General features: G+C 40.2%; 1 protein-coding gene across 2 annotated transcripts; it reads right to left on the reverse strand.

Annotated features, from left to right (window-relative positions):
* Positions 1-5,267: 5,267 nt before the first annotated feature.
* LOC147824536 (uncharacterized) lies at positions 5,268-12,855 on the reverse strand. 2 transcript variants are annotated; one of them, XM_087189346.1, is made up of 7 exons: positions 12,617-12,855; positions 10,021-10,152; positions 8,995-9,465; positions 8,777-8,875; positions 7,700-7,843; positions 7,204-7,314; positions 5,269-6,251 (listed from the first exon to the last, which is right to left on the reverse strand). In XM_087189346.1, exons 4-7 carry the CDS (start codon positions 8,802-8,804, stop codon positions 5,584-5,586), a joined length of 951 nt encoding a protein of 316 aa, XP_087045472.1. In that variant the 5' UTR covers positions 8,805-8,875; positions 8,995-9,465; positions 10,021-10,152; positions 12,617-12,855; the 3' UTR covers positions 5,269-5,583. The 2 variants fall into 2 exon arrangements, 1 of the variants encoding a protein (XP_087045472.1); XR_015442258.1 differs by lacking the exon at positions 7,204-7,314 and having other exon boundaries at positions 5,268-6,251; positions 7,700-8,875.
* Positions 12,856-15,297: the final 2,442 nt, after the last annotated feature.

The following is a 15,297-nucleotide window of genomic DNA, read 5'->3' on the forward strand; positions in this document are numbered from 1 at the left end:
TGTGTGGAGGGGGGCGACTCGGGAACCCTGAGGATCCCAGTGCAGGCACGGGGCTAGGCTGCCGCAGGGCTGGGGGTGGGGGTGGGAGAAGAGGGACTGGGGAGGGGAAGAGACGCGGGTGGGGGCGGGGTAAGGGTCGGTGGGGGCAGGTGTCTCCTCCCAAAGGGCGCTAGGACACAGGGGGCGCCACAACCTCCGCTCCAGGGCCTTGCGCACTGCAGGCCCAGGACCAGTAGCCAGGGTCCCCACTTCATCCCCCAGGCTCCTGCTCTGCCCTCCCGCTGGCTCCTTTGCTCCAGGGGACTCTGGCTCCAGCTCTGGGGCGGGCACCCCCCTGCCTCTTGCGTGGCGCTCCCCTGCTCCTGCTCTGCGCAGGCCTCCCTCACGTGTGCCCTCCTCCTAGGTGGAAAGCTGGTGGACACCTTCAAAGAGTGCTCGTTCTGAGCCTCCGCCTTCCTACAACCCCTCCCCTCTGCTTTCTCTGGGATCACAAACATTCAGAGGCTCCCGCCAGAGCTGCCTCAAACTCTGAGCTCCCGCCCCTTCCCCCATTGCCCTTACTCTGTTGCACGCAAAGGGTTTTCACACTCTTCAGACACCGCTGACTGCTATTTTACTCCTTCTGATTCAAAGCGTGTTTTTGATTCATTAGGTTTATTGGTACATCGTAGGTATGCAATGCCGTTACATTCATCATTGGGATCGGGTACGTTTGCATGATGTCTCTTTTTTGTTTGTTTGTTTGTTTGTTTTTGTTTTGGTAGTGGGGATGGAACTCCAGTCTTTGCGCTTGCACAGCAGGCGGCGAAACCGCTAAGCTAAATCCCAGGCTCGTGCGTGATGTATCTTGCTTCTTATTTTTCCCCATTCGCCCGCCCTCCCTTCATCCCCTCCACCCTTCCCTATTTACAAAGAGTTTGTGTCCATTTTTTCCTTTTCTCCTATTTTTCTTTTCCCTTCTTTCCTTTCCCCAACCCCTCCCACTCGTCCTACTCCTTTGGAACTTTTCTTCCTATTTCACATTATCAAGTACACATTTTGATCCTTACTTACACTTTTAGTTTTTCACACCAGAGAAAACTATTCAGTATTTACACATGTGTCCTATTTATTTCACTTAAGAGTATGGCCTCAAGGTGCATCCATTTAGCAATCGATATCTGTAGTTTCTTTTTCTTTATGGCTGAGTAGTACTCCGTTGTATTAAAGGGGGAAAAAAAGCATACGTTCTTTGTCCAGTCTCCAGGTGATGAGCAACTGGGCTGTTTCCCAGGTTTAGCTATTACAAACTGTGCCGCTATAAACATGGGTGCACACATATCGCTGTGGCCTGATTCTTTTAATTCTTTAGGGAAGATACCTGGCAGAGTTGTTAAGAAGGATATGGTTTAATTTCCATAGCTTTCTGGCTTTTCTACTTTGCCGTCTGTTCTGATCTGTATGTTCATAACACTGTGTAGAGAGAAGATACTTTGTTTGACATCTGACTTTTACAATCTTTGAAATAAACCCGTGTGGGCCTGGGAACGTAGCTCAGGGATAGAGCTCCCATAGCATGCACAAGATCCTGCATTTGCTCTACAACATGCAAACATACACACATGTGCATGCAATCTCCCAAGGCAGACTCCCTGGCCTACTGCATTCCATGGTGCGGCTTCATCAGTGGGTCTCAGATTGTATGACATAGAGAATATGAGATTCTACGGTCTCCAGCACATGCCTGCTCACGCTCTTCTGGTCTTAGGTTGTCTCAAGTAAAAAAATGAATACTAGATGATGGCACAAGAAATTTCCTAAGGGAAATTTGCTTCATTTAACAGGACGCGCTGGCATTAAGATACACATCAGCATTTCAGATGAAATTATCAAACAATAATAACTTAACATATATTTAGGCCAAATAAGTAAATTTTTAAAAATCACTGCCATGTAGCATGCCGGCACCATGATTTCTTTAGAAAGTGGGGATAATTATAATGTCAACTTTATAAATGTGCTGCTAAAATAAATATTAAACACATCACAGAATACAAAAATGCATAGAAGACTTGAAGTTTAAAATCTGTTACTGTGCAGAAAGCTGAGCACTTTATCAGTTACAGAGTTGAAGGATTTTCTCACTTTAAAAGATGACTTTTCACAGGCAATACTTCGACTGTGTATAAATCAAGAAAGGAAAGTCTATTATTTCTATTCAGATGTTTCTAGAGTGTTTTTATTCTCGTGTTTCTATGTAAATCTTCCTTTAATGTAAATGTCCTTTCCCTGAAAAAGATATGTTTAGCTAGTGATTTGGTCCCATGACACATACATAGTTTTTAAAAAATATGTGATTCCGTAGTTGACCCCTGTTTCCATTGTAATACCTATACATAAATGCACTTGTTAATATATATGTATTTTTAGGATTATAAAAATATTTAAGTTGTATAAGCTTAAATAATTACTGAATGTTAACACAGAATACATTAATATTTGTATAATTTTCCTTTTCTTTATGAAAAAGTCCTTTTAAAAATATTATTTTATTGGTACATTTTAGGTACACATTATAATTGACATTCATCAACGGAAATTTTCATCTTTACATAATCTCTCTTGGTTCTTATTTTTTTCCCCTTCCCCTCCCCTCCCTTCACCCCCTCCATCCCTTACAAAGACTTTGTTTCCATTTTTTCATTCTCTCATATTAATTCCATTCCCTTCTTTCCTTTCCCCTACCCCTCCCACTTCCCCTTCCCCTTTGCCCCTTTTCTTCCTATTTCACATTATCTATTATACGTTTTAGTCCTTATTTCCACTTTCAGTTTGTCACACTAGAGAAACTATTCGGTATTTACATATGTGTGTCCTATTTATTTCACTTAAGAGTATTGTCTCAATGTGCATCCATTTAGCTACAAATATCTCTAATTTCTCATTTTTTATGGCTGAGTAGTACTCCATTTTATTAAAAAGCCACATTTTCTTTTTTTTTTTCCCCATTAAGTTTATGGGTATATTTTAGGTATAAAATACAGTTACATTCATCATTAGGCTCTTGTACGTTTACATGATGTATCTTGGTTCTTAATTTTTCCACTTCCCCTGCTCTCCCTTCACCCCCTCCACCCCTCCGTATGTGCAAAGACTTTGTTTCCATTGTTTTCTTTTCTCTTATTTTTTCTTTTCCCATCTTTCCTTTCCCCTACCCCTCCCACTTCCCCTCCTCCTTTAGACCTTTTCTTCCTATTGCACAATATCAATTATACATTTTTAAAATTACAATATCAAGATCTAGAAGACATTACCACAGATTTTACAGAATTTAAAAGGATATAGAAAGCATATCACAAAAATCTTTTTTTGAAATAAATTTGACAACTTTTAAGAAGTACTTTGGAAAGATACCTGGAGGAAATAAACAAGCCACAATTTCTTTGTCCAGTTTCCAGTTGATGGGCATTTGGGCTGCTTCCGTGTTTGAGCTATTACAAATTGTGCCGCTATGAACATGGGTGCACATATATCACGGCGGTATGATTCTTTTAAATCTTTGGGGAAGATCCCCAGCAGGAAAATAGCTGGGTGAAATGGGACTTCCAGTCCTAGTTCTTTGAGGTATCTCCATACTGATTTCCACAGTGGTTGCACCAGTCTGCACTCCCACCAACAATGGAGAAGGGTTCCTCTCTGCCCACAGCCCCGCCAGCATTTGTTATTGGTTGATTTCTTGATAGCAGCTACTCTTTCTGGAGTGAGGTGTTTTCATTTGCATCTCTTGAATGACCAGCGATGTTGAACATTTTTTTTTTAATTTTTTTTTTATTTGGTACCGGGGATCAAACTCGGGACCTTGCGCTTTCGAGGCAGGCGGCGGAACCACTGAGCTAAATCCCCAGCCCAGATGTTGAACATTTTTTTCATATGTTTATTTGCTATTTCTACTTCTTTGTCTGCAAAATGTCTGTTCATTTCAGATGCCCATTTTTGGATTGGGTCACTAAATATAGGAGGTCTGATCTTTTTTAAGTTCTTTATAGATTCAAGGTAGTAGACCTTTGTCTGAGGAACAGCAGGTGAAGTTTTTTCCCACATTGTGGGTTGTCTCTTCACACTGCTGGTGGTTTCTCTTGCTGTGCGGAAGCTTTTTAGTAAGAAGAGATCCCACTTGTTGATTGTTTGCACTAGTTCACGGGCAACTGAGGTTTTGTTCATAAAATCTTTTCCCACACTGATGTCTTCAAGAGTTCTACCTAACCTCTGTTCCAGCCAATTCATTGTTTCTATTTTAATATTTAGATCTTTATTCCATTTCGATTTTTGTTTATTGCATGGAGAGAGATATAGGTCTAATTTTAATCTTTGGCAAGTTGAAACCCAATTTTTCCAGCACCATTTATTAAAGAGGCTATCTTTCCTCCAGCAAGGGTGTTAGGCTCCTTTATCGAAGATGAGATGGCTGAGTGTGTCTGGCGTTGTTTCTGCATCTTCTAATCTGTTGCACTGGTCCTCAGGTCTGTTTCTTTGCCAGAGCAGCAGTGTCTGGCCCTACATGAGCAAACACACCTGCTCCAGAGGAGTGGCTCTCACCAGCAGGGGAGCAAGCAGACGTGCATTGGTCAAGCAGCACCCCTCCCTGGGGGAGCATGTCACAAGGAATCAGGAGGCAAGGAACAACCAACCAATCTGATCCTGGACAGCACAACACCAGAGAGAGAAGGGAACCGCCAGATTCTATGCCAAAGGACATTAAATCTAACAGTCTACACGAACCCCTGGCCTGTGGCCTATATCCGGCAGAGACAAGTGGGCTGAAAACTAGTATGGAGATTCCTCACAAAACTGAAACTAGAAATTCTACTTGATCCAGCTATTCCCCTTCTAGATGTCTTCACAAGAGAGTTAAAGACATTACAATGATCCTTGCAGACCCATGTATACAGCAACACAAGCCATAATAGCTAAACATTGGAAGCAGCCCATATGTCCATCAACAGAAGAATAGATAAATTAAATGTGGTTTTTAAACACAGTTGAGTACTACTCTACCATAAGGAATGATAAACTTGAGTCATTTGTAAAAAAATTCAAGCATCTTGAGACCATAGTGTTTGGTGAAATAAATCAGACACATAAGCTTAAATATCACATGGATTTTTTTTGTATGAGAAACCCAAAGTATAAATAAAGAGCAAAATAAAGATAGATGATAGGAAGAAGAGGGATAAATCTTTCTAAACAGGGAAAAGATCAAAAGGTGGAGAGGGTGGGGGTGGGAGGAGAGGGAAAGGGGATGATAAAAAGGAAGTGTAAGATGTGTTACGTACCTGTACCAATTGCTCCCCAGGTATGTAAACTTTATGTACTACCAACATGTACTAATAAAAATAAGTAACAAACCAAAGGTAAATACAAACCTTGAGACCCATTTTGGAAACAGCAGGCTGAGGTGGGTGAGAGAACAGAGATGGAAAGAAAAAAAACTAACCAAAGGCTTAGGTTGTGAAGATGCTTATTTTTTCTGCTATTTTGTGGATGGAAAAGTCTCTTGAGTTATTGTCTCTAATTTATTACTTCCAGAAACATATGATTTAATTTCTACTTATTATAATAGTAAAACATAAAGCTACAAAAAGCCAAAAGTAACAAGAATGTCAAAAGTGTCTCCATATCACCTCCAGATGTTGTCATATTCCCATTCTCCCCCTCTGTGATTCTCTTGCTTTGCTTCGTTTTGTTCCTTAGTTTGGCAAATGCAAGACTAAGGCATGAAGCACCACCCTCAACCCCATCCTCCAGGTGTTTCTTAAGCATCCGCATATTGGGGAAGACCTGGTCGCAGCCCATGCACCTAAAGCCACTATACAGGTCCTCCAGCACCGAATCCTGGGCCAGATTCTCAGCCTCTTCCCTTTCCTCTTGGCCTTCCCCGTGCAAGCCATTTTCACCGTCAGTTAGGACATCTCTTAGGCACACAGAAGAGAGGCTGGCTTTTGAAGGGATCGTCTCAGGAAAGGCAATTTTTGCTATTCTTGTCATCTTTGCGGGGGGCTCCAAATCATCTTCTGTATCCCCCAAGGAAGCCGTACCCCTTTTCATTGGGACAGGCTGATAGTAAACATTCAGGACTCTTTTCTTTTTAGTAGATGTTGCAGACTCTAAGGGGTTACTGGCCAAGGAGGAAGGTAAATGAGAATGTGCCATGAAGGAGAAATTCTCCTTCTCCATCAAATCTTGATTTAAAAGCCTCTTGGAGGATCCAGGACCTGGAACATATTGAGGTAGTATGTTGGTATTTGGAAAAGAAAGCTTCAAAAATAATGAGATAAGATGGCCATGAAAATGTCCTGGGGTGGGGTCATATTTTGTGTGTGGTTTGTGTCATGTAATGTACATGCTTTGTAATCCTATGTGGAAAATGAGTTGTGTAAGGCAACTACTATAAATTATATATGTATGCACACACGTATATAGGCACGTACATGTATGTGTGTATACGTACGTATACAGAGTCTGCCAAAAAATGTATACACACTTCAGGAAAAGAAAAATAGTATGTTTTTCAATTACCCAAATATGGGGCACCATAGAGGACGTTGTAGATTGCAGGAAATCCACTACATTGTCAGCTCTTAGGGAAGAAATTGAAAACAAATATGTAGCAATCACAATGACCAAGGTCACCCAAGCAGCAGTTCACTGCTAATGGGCTCAACTTTGAGCACCTCTTGTAATTGCAGTGCCCAAAGATAACTTGCATTAATCTCATATCTCAATAAATGCAGTATTAAAATATTTATACAAGTTTTTCTTTTCCTGAAGTGTGTATACATTTTGGGGGCAGAATCTGTATATGTATGCATACGTACATATATTCTGGTATACCTTTGGTGACTGACTGGTACTGGCAAAAGCAGATAGTGATGTGTCTGTGTGTGTGTGTGTGTGTGTGTGTGTGTGTGTGTGATACTGTATGAGATAGCACATGTGATTTCATTGTGAATATTGGTAGATGGTGTGACAATGGTCTTACATGTTGGAGGAAGTGTTTATGACCTCAGCACATGCAGCTCTGTGAAGGGCTGAAGGCGTGGTGGAAGAAATGACTTTTGTGTGAGAACATATACATATTGGAAGGGCACAAGAGTTTTCTAGTATTTTGGCGACGAGTAGCATTATGAAGTTAAAACAGGTTATCCATGTGAGGTAATAGTTTACCTGTGTGAGGTGATATGAAGTTCTTTACAGGATTAAGGTGTAAAATGGTGGTTGAGCCTGAGAATGGCTTCTGGAATGTGGGCATAAGGCTGTACCTATGTAATGCTGATACTGGGAAAATAGGGAGAGAAGAGATATTTATGAGAAAGATAAAACGGAGGAGAAACGGTCTGTACTTAGTACAAAGGAGTGTGACATGCGAGTGTGAGCTGAGTTTATACACTGATCTGAGGGGGAAGACTCTGATCCCACCTCCTGCACATCACATAGGCCACTGCCTCACCCACAGTGGCCCCAGTGTTCACATGAAAATGTGTGCTGAGGAACTCCGTCCTCCTCTAGAAGGCAGGTTTCCTATCTGCCCCTCCCCAGAGGAGTCAGTGTTCATCCCTCTTGCCTGAAGACCTTTCGTGTATGTAAAGGAAGTGAATGGGGTTGGGAGGCTGCTCAGCTGCACCTCTTGTCCAGGCTCAGGTCACCTTTGCATCTGCCTTACCACCCTCGTCCATAGGAATGCACTTGCTTGAAGAAGAGATGCACGGCAAATGTTCTGAGACTGAGAAATTCTCTCCTGCATTCAGATTTGAACTTGGGACCATCTCATGTGTCTCAGCGGTGTCCTCTGGAGAGTTGTGCAGTTCTGAAGTGGAAGAAAACAGCAGCAACAAAAATACCGATACATAGCATAGTCTGGGTCTGGGTCATTTTGAAACATATATCGAGTAGATATTTTGTTTCTGCCATTGTTACCACCCATGGTAATTCCTCACACAAAATTAAAGAACTTATTAAAATTATGTATGTGGTGGGGGTGGGTATCACTGGGATTGGGTATCTTCTATATATTTTTAGAGATGTATACAGACTATTGGGAACTCAAATATGTTTAAAATATGATATACATTCACTAGTGGTTAGATATTATTACTATTGCTATTTTTATTGGCTCAATTTCCTGGTAATAAATTGTGCCAGTGAAGGCTGTGGAGTTCAAGTTTCATGAGGAATTGTGAATGTTGACCCATTTATTTTGGTGAATGTAGAGTCATATACATGGAAGGGTTGATGTGAATATGAATAAAAGATGGACCTGCATGCAAAGATACAAATTGTTAGATGGTTCTCTAGGAACTGGGCATGGCACAGCTAAGCATTCAAATGAAGACTTTACAGACTTGATCCCAGTTCATCTTTCAGAAATGTGATATAGGAGGTAGAACGTGGCAAACTGACTAGAGAAGTGGGAGGGACCTGTAAATTACAAGACTCCAGGGCAGTGCCAGATGATTCTCTGGACCCCATATGTAGAACTTCCTATGAGCTCCACAAGATATGGATGTGGTGAGGAAGACCAGAAACCGGGAGGAGCTCGCTATCTTTACTCTTCACAGTAGCCCACCCTGGGTTTCCCAAACCCAGGGTGTATTTTTAATTTTTGCTCTTTTTATCTTTTCTTTTTTTGGCTCACGTTTGCTCTACAGAGCTGGTTTTCCTCTTACCCCCTCACCCTTCATTTTTCAAATAAACTTTTGGGAGATAGAAAAATGAACATGGTGAGTTTTGGAAACAGAACCTGGGCAGTTTTGGAGAAAAGTGGTCATTTATTCAGTTGTTGAACCAACAGGGTCTGCTCCACCTCTGTTCCACCTCAGGCCTTTGAGAATGAACTTGTCTGTAAAATGGGAGCAGAGTAATCAAGAGATTATACCTGAAATAGCTGATTCCATTCTGCTCACCCTCTGCTATTCTCCAAAGCCATCTCGTCCAGCGTCCTCTCCCAGGAATACTTACTGTGTCTTGAACAGTGATGTCTCACTTGGCCAGGAGCTGCTGCACTTCAGTCCTCTGTGTTTCTACAGGGATCCTGCCCTCAAGGTGCCTTACGCCCCTCGAACTTGGTACTGTTTCATATTGCTTGCCGCCTTCTACGTATTTCATACTTTGTCTACATCTTACTTCCTAGAGATTCTTAATCTCAAACAAAAGATTTGGTAAATTTTTGTGTTTGAAGAAATTAAATATTCATGATCTTATGTCCCTGTGCCTGTCCATAATGCCCAGCAAAGTATAATCAATGAATAAATTTTTTCTCCATGCAATGGAATACAGGGAGTAATGACAATATACACTGTAATCATATGCCACATGGATAACATTCATAAATACAAGGATGAGCAAAAATGATCCAGACAAAAAGTATATATTTTGCACTTCTACTTACACAAATTTATCTCCTGACTGGCTCCTGGCTTCCAAGGTCATCTAGAAGTCAGAGTAATTATTACTATTTGCATGGTGGGGTCAAAAAGTGAAAGTATTGAATTCATGTGCATGTGAAAGATTATAAGAAAATGAGAAAAATAAGTAGCAATGCAGATGGGTTTGTGTAGGAACACGTGTGAACATTGGCTAGGGCAATAAGTGGATGTGCTGTGTTCTTGGACTGGCTATCTTTTTAATGTGTTTTAAGTAAGATCTTTTGAGGATCCTATTATTCTGGGCTTCTTCTTTCCTGACAGTCTCCCATGCTTTTCCCTAGTTCCTACTGACATACTGTTCCTATGTGATGCTGATCATGCTCTTATCCTCCCGGGCACTCTCCTACTATTTCCTGAGCAGAGCCCAGTTCTCCAATGATCCTGGCCTTCCTGAAGGCCTCTCATGTGTTTTCCCTTTGACATTTATTGCTTCCACTGCTGATTATTTTCAGTTTCTTTCTGGCTGAGTACCCTTGTATCAACTGATGTTCAGAACTATTCAACTCAATTCTGAGATATTCCTAGACCCTAGCTCCCCTTCTGTACTCCCCTTCCATACCTGCATCCAAGAATTTGTCTTCATAGGAGAAGTCCCCTGAGGTTGAGGAAGAACTATCCGCCACTTTGTGGCCTTGAGTATGGGCCAGGTCCTTGGCTCTACCCTGCAGAACATCTTGTAAATCCAACTTTCCTGAGAAATGAAATAAAAAAGATACAGTTCTGTTTTGGTGTTTATGTGTACCTATTGTAAAACTTATAATGAGTCTACTATTTACATGTTCACTGAATACACTTTACCTCCATCCTCAAGGGTAAACAGTATGGCTCCTATTAGTAAAATTTTAAATGTAGAGCAGTATTTATTTTGTCAGTACTTGTTACAGATCATTACATTTGCACAAAGTTTCATTGGTGCAGAAACTGCTTGCTTCCACCTTTCAAATTGGACAGACCACTGTATTCTAGTTACTGAGGTACCTTGTAGTTAGCTTTGATCTTGTGACTGTATTTCCTACCAAAGAAAATGAAAAGTGGCAAATGCCTCTTCTGTGGCCATAGAAGCCTCTGTCTCTCTCCATGTACTCTGCTTTTCCAGTCGACTAGGATGTTGATAGCCCTGGGTCTCTGTGAAAGATGTGTTAATGATGACAGTGTTTTTCTCAGCCCATGAATTAGTTCATTGAGGGCAATTGTCCTGTTGACCTGCTCATCAACATGCTAGCAGTTGATTCTATGTGTAGTAGTTATTAGAGCTGGGAATCTTCTAGTGAAGTCAGGTTGTAAGGTGTTTTTGAGAGGCAAATAATCAGACTTGCTATACAGTAAGTGGACAATTATGTTAGATGATAGTATTTATCATGCTTTGGTTTATTTTTGTATTTTGTGTGTGTATGAGTAAGTATAGGTATGTGCTTTGCATATTTCATGGCTTACACTTGACATGTTTGAATATATACTGATGTAACTGAAAGTGAAATAAAGACAAGAACACTCTTCCGGCCCCTCTGTACAAAGGACCAACAGAAAATAAAGAAATCTGAAAATCTATTGAAGTATCAGACTGTTCTCAAAAATGTGAGCCACTCTTTGGAATGTTGGGTGTGGCTCCAATCTGTCCCCTCCCACCACTGAATGAGGGTCCTCCCTCTTAATAGCTATTTGTTTACTGTTACTCTCCAAGGTAACACAACTGTTAGTTTCTAATTTTTCCATAAATAGCCAAATACTATCTCTTATTTCATAATTCATGGTTAAATGGTACCTGCATGTTTGTTTATGTGTGTGCATGTGTATTTCTTACATCTCACAAAGAAGTCCTGGAGAGAATGGCTATTATTAAGGAATGAACCAACAACAAATGTTGGTAGGGCTGTGGGGAGAAAGGAACCCTTTTCCTCTGTTAGTGGGCATGTAGACTGGCAACCACTGTGGAAATCGGTGTGGAGATTCCTCAAAAAACTAGGATTAGAAAAACAAAACAAAACAAAACGAAACAAAACTAGGATTAGAGGTCTCATTTGACCCAGCTATTCCCTTTCTGGGTATCTTTGCAAAAGAACTAAAAGCATCATACCACAGCCATATATATGCGCACCTATGTTTGTGGCGCTATAGTTTGTAATACCTAAAATTTGGAAACAACCAAAATGCCCACCACCTGATGAATGAATAAAAAAGATGTGGTGTTTTTATATAATGGGATACTACTCAGCCATAAAGCAGGTTAAACTCAAAACATTTCTAGGTAAATGGATGCACCTTGAGAGCGTACTCTTAAGTGAAATGGACACAAAGGTATAAATATCACATTGTCTCTCTAGTGTGAGAAACTGAAAGTGTAAATAAGGATGAAAATGTATTATAAATATTGTGAAATAGGAAGAAATTGTACAAAAGAGGAACTAGTGAGGTGGAAGGAGGAAAGGAAGGAAGGGAAAAGAAAAAATAAGAGAAAAGAAAGATAAAATGGTAAGAAAGCTTTGTAAGTAAGGAGGGGAAGGAGGGTTGAAGGCAGGGGAGGGGAATGGGAAAAAAATCAAGATATATTATGTACAGGTACTAATTTCCTATGATGAATATGATCATTATGTATACCTACACTGTACCAATAAAATTAATTTTAAAGTTCTGGAGACATATCTTCATAGTCTGAAACAAAACTAGCTTTTTACTCTGAGTACATAATTATTCGTGACTTTATAGTCATTTTTGTACACCATTTCTACTTATTTTTAAAAATTTTTCCTCAGTTCTATGAACCAGTTTCTTCATCAAAAGGGAAAAAGTACTATGAAAACTTAAATTTCATTTACTTTCCCAGTGCCCTTAGGAAGAAGTCAAATGGCAGAAACCACATTTTTTAAAGAAAAAAAATAGTCTGGATGAAGGATGAGAGTGACCCAGAGGGATTGAATTGGCAGCCCCAAGCCTAAGGCACAGTGACAAGACCTGGATCATCTGAACCTTCTCTTTACTCTCAGACTACATGAGCCTTTGTGAAGGCATACATATCTCTCGCCTTCCCTGTTTCAGTCACTTCTTTTCTTCATCTTTCTCTCCTCCGCTCCTCCACCACAAACTAGAAGTCCACTCTTTCCCCTGTTTTTAGAAGGCAATTCCTGGTTCCCTATCCCTGAGAATAGGCTAATACATACCTCTTGTACCCCTTGACTTTTTCACAGGTCATTTTAAGAGTTTCTTCTTCTTGTGTTTTTTCTTCTCCTTATGTTTCATGGTTCAACTCTTTGCAGAATTGCTGATATCAAGTAAGAGTCTGAGACTGTTCTCAGAGAACTATTAGTAAAGATAAGAAATTAAATGTATACACCCAAAATAAGGCAAATAAGACACTATCTGTTCACCAGATCACTGTCCTTCCTAACACTCAGTAGGATACCCTGGTTGGTATGATACCAGTTATCACTAAGGCCTCAGCAGGGATCTATGACCTGTTGATGACATCCACGGTGTTCCAGGACCCCACCAGTATTCACAGCACTGCAGGATTGCTTAATCTATTGCCTACGTTCATCTGTCACTGACTTGAACTTTCATACCCAAAGTGTAATAGATGATATTGAGTAAACAAAGGAAATCCTTTGATGTGTCTAGGGATACGGTACTTATGAATCTTCCCAACCCCAAGGATATGGCAGGACCAGAGAGGATTAGGCTCAGAACCATGCTTCTATCATGGAAATTAGTAAATATTACATCATAGTATTACTATTGAAGTTATTTGGAAATACACGTCAGATACATATTATAATAGAGGTGCATATCTGAGAGCACCTCATAAATCCAAACAGTTCCAGCACTTATTAAATTTCTCCTGCTACTGTGTACATTCTCAAGTGTCTTCCCAATCCAACCTGTCTCCTTTGCCACTCTTCTTCTTCACTTCCCTGATAGCTGGGAGAGACTCAGTTTTGACTACACCAAACCTGGACTTCATCAGGAATTCTGTTCTTGTGGCTGACAGTCTCATTCTCCATGATTCGGTGCCAGCCCCCAGTCTGTCTTTTGGAACATCTGTGTCCTGTAGAGTCTGAACTCTGAGACAGCGTTGTTTTACCTTCCATTGTGTGTAGAACATACCGCATCTTTTAAGGTCAAACTGTTTCCTCTCTAGTAATTACCATGAGTCCCAGGCAGTGGCTTATCCTCCTGCAGCCTCCTTTGCCCTATCACTTCTCTCTGTGGTTATCATTTTCCAGGGGCAGAGGTTTCTAGGTTTCAGCAGCTGCATGCAGTCCTCATCTATTCTTCCCTTTCTTCAAGGAGCATCACTCTAACCTCTGCTTATACTGTCACATCTCCAGTCTGTCACCCAGAGAGCCCAATTACACAAGACTGTTTAGTGCTATAAAACCTTGACAACAGCTGGGCGTGGTGGTTCATGCCTGTAACCCCAAGACTCAGGAGGCCGAGGCAGGACGATGGTTGAGAGTTTGAGGCCAGCCTAGACAACGGTCAGTACATTGACAGCCTGAACTACAAAATGTGACCCTGTCTCAAAAAACCAAGAAGACAAAAGGTAAATAAATCTTTGGCAGTTACAGTCAGTAAACAAGAATTCCAAGACAGGGATGATAAGGCAATGTAAAGAAATAAATATGAAAACTTCAGAGCTCTGAAAACTAAAGTGCTAAAATATCGACAGTAGGTTTGTCATAAATGGCTTCTATCAGTTTGAGGTAAAGATCTTTGTGTACATATTTTCATCAAGGTTTTTTTTTTTTTTTATCACAACGGGGTGTTTGGATTTTGTCAGAGACCTTCTCTGCACCGATTGAAGTGATTATGTGACTTTTGCCCTTCTGTTTACATGGTATTTTACATTTGTTGATTTACATATGTTGAGTGATCTTTTTAATGATTTGTTGTATTTTGTTTATAGGTATCTTTGTGAGGCTGAGGATTTAGCTCAGTGGCACTGTGCCTGCCTCCCAAGTGCAAGGTCCGGAGTTCGATCCTTGGTACCAAAAAAAAAAAATTGTAGCTACAAGTATCTTTGTGATGATTTTCACAACTACATTCATTAATGATATTAGCCTGTAATTTTGTCTGTTTTGGTGTCATAGAAATGTTAGATTAAGAAATGATATTGGCAATGTTCTCTTCCTTTCAATCTCATGGAAAAGTTTGAATATTGGCAGTAGATCTTCCTGGCAGTCAAGATAAAATGCTAGGTTTTTGTTAATTGGGACGGATTTTATTACTGCCTTGATTTTACCACCTTTTAATTGTTTGTTCAGGATTTTTCTATCTTCTTGGTTAATTTTTTGTAATTCTTATGTGTGCATTAATTTATCCAATTCTAGATTCTCCAATATATTGGAATATTGGATTTCGAAAAGTTTCTTATGATCCTCTGGATTTCTGCAACGACTATGGTAATTTTAACTTTTTCATTTTTAATTCCATTGATGTGAATATTTTTTTTCCACTTTTGGTAAGTTAGGCTAAGTATTTACCAATTGTGTTTACCATTTCAGAGAATCAGCTGTGATTCATTGGTCCTTTTATTGTTTTTCCTTTTGTATGTCTCAATTTCATCAATTCCTGCTCTGATCTTTATAATATATTTCCTTCTCCAAGTTTGGATTTGGGTTACTGTTCATTTTTTAGGACTTTCAGATGCACCTTTATGTTATTTATTATGCACCGCTCTTTTTCTAATGTGGGCATTCACAGCTTAAACTTTGCTCTTAGAAGAGTTTTTGTTGTGCCGCATAGGTTTTGGTGTATTGTAGTGCCACTATAATTTGATTCTAGGAAACTTGAAACTTCAAACTTGTTCCTTGATTGATTATTCAACAGTGTATTAATGCCA

Source organism: Heterocephalus glaber, unplaced genomic scaffold (genome assembly GCF_053883595.1).
Source record: "Heterocephalus glaber isolate CG9 unplaced genomic scaffold, H.glaber_assembly_v1.0 deba00001538, whole genome shotgun sequence".
Classification (NCBI taxonomy): domain Eukaryota; kingdom Metazoa; phylum Chordata; class Mammalia; order Rodentia; family Bathyergidae; genus Heterocephalus; species Heterocephalus glaber.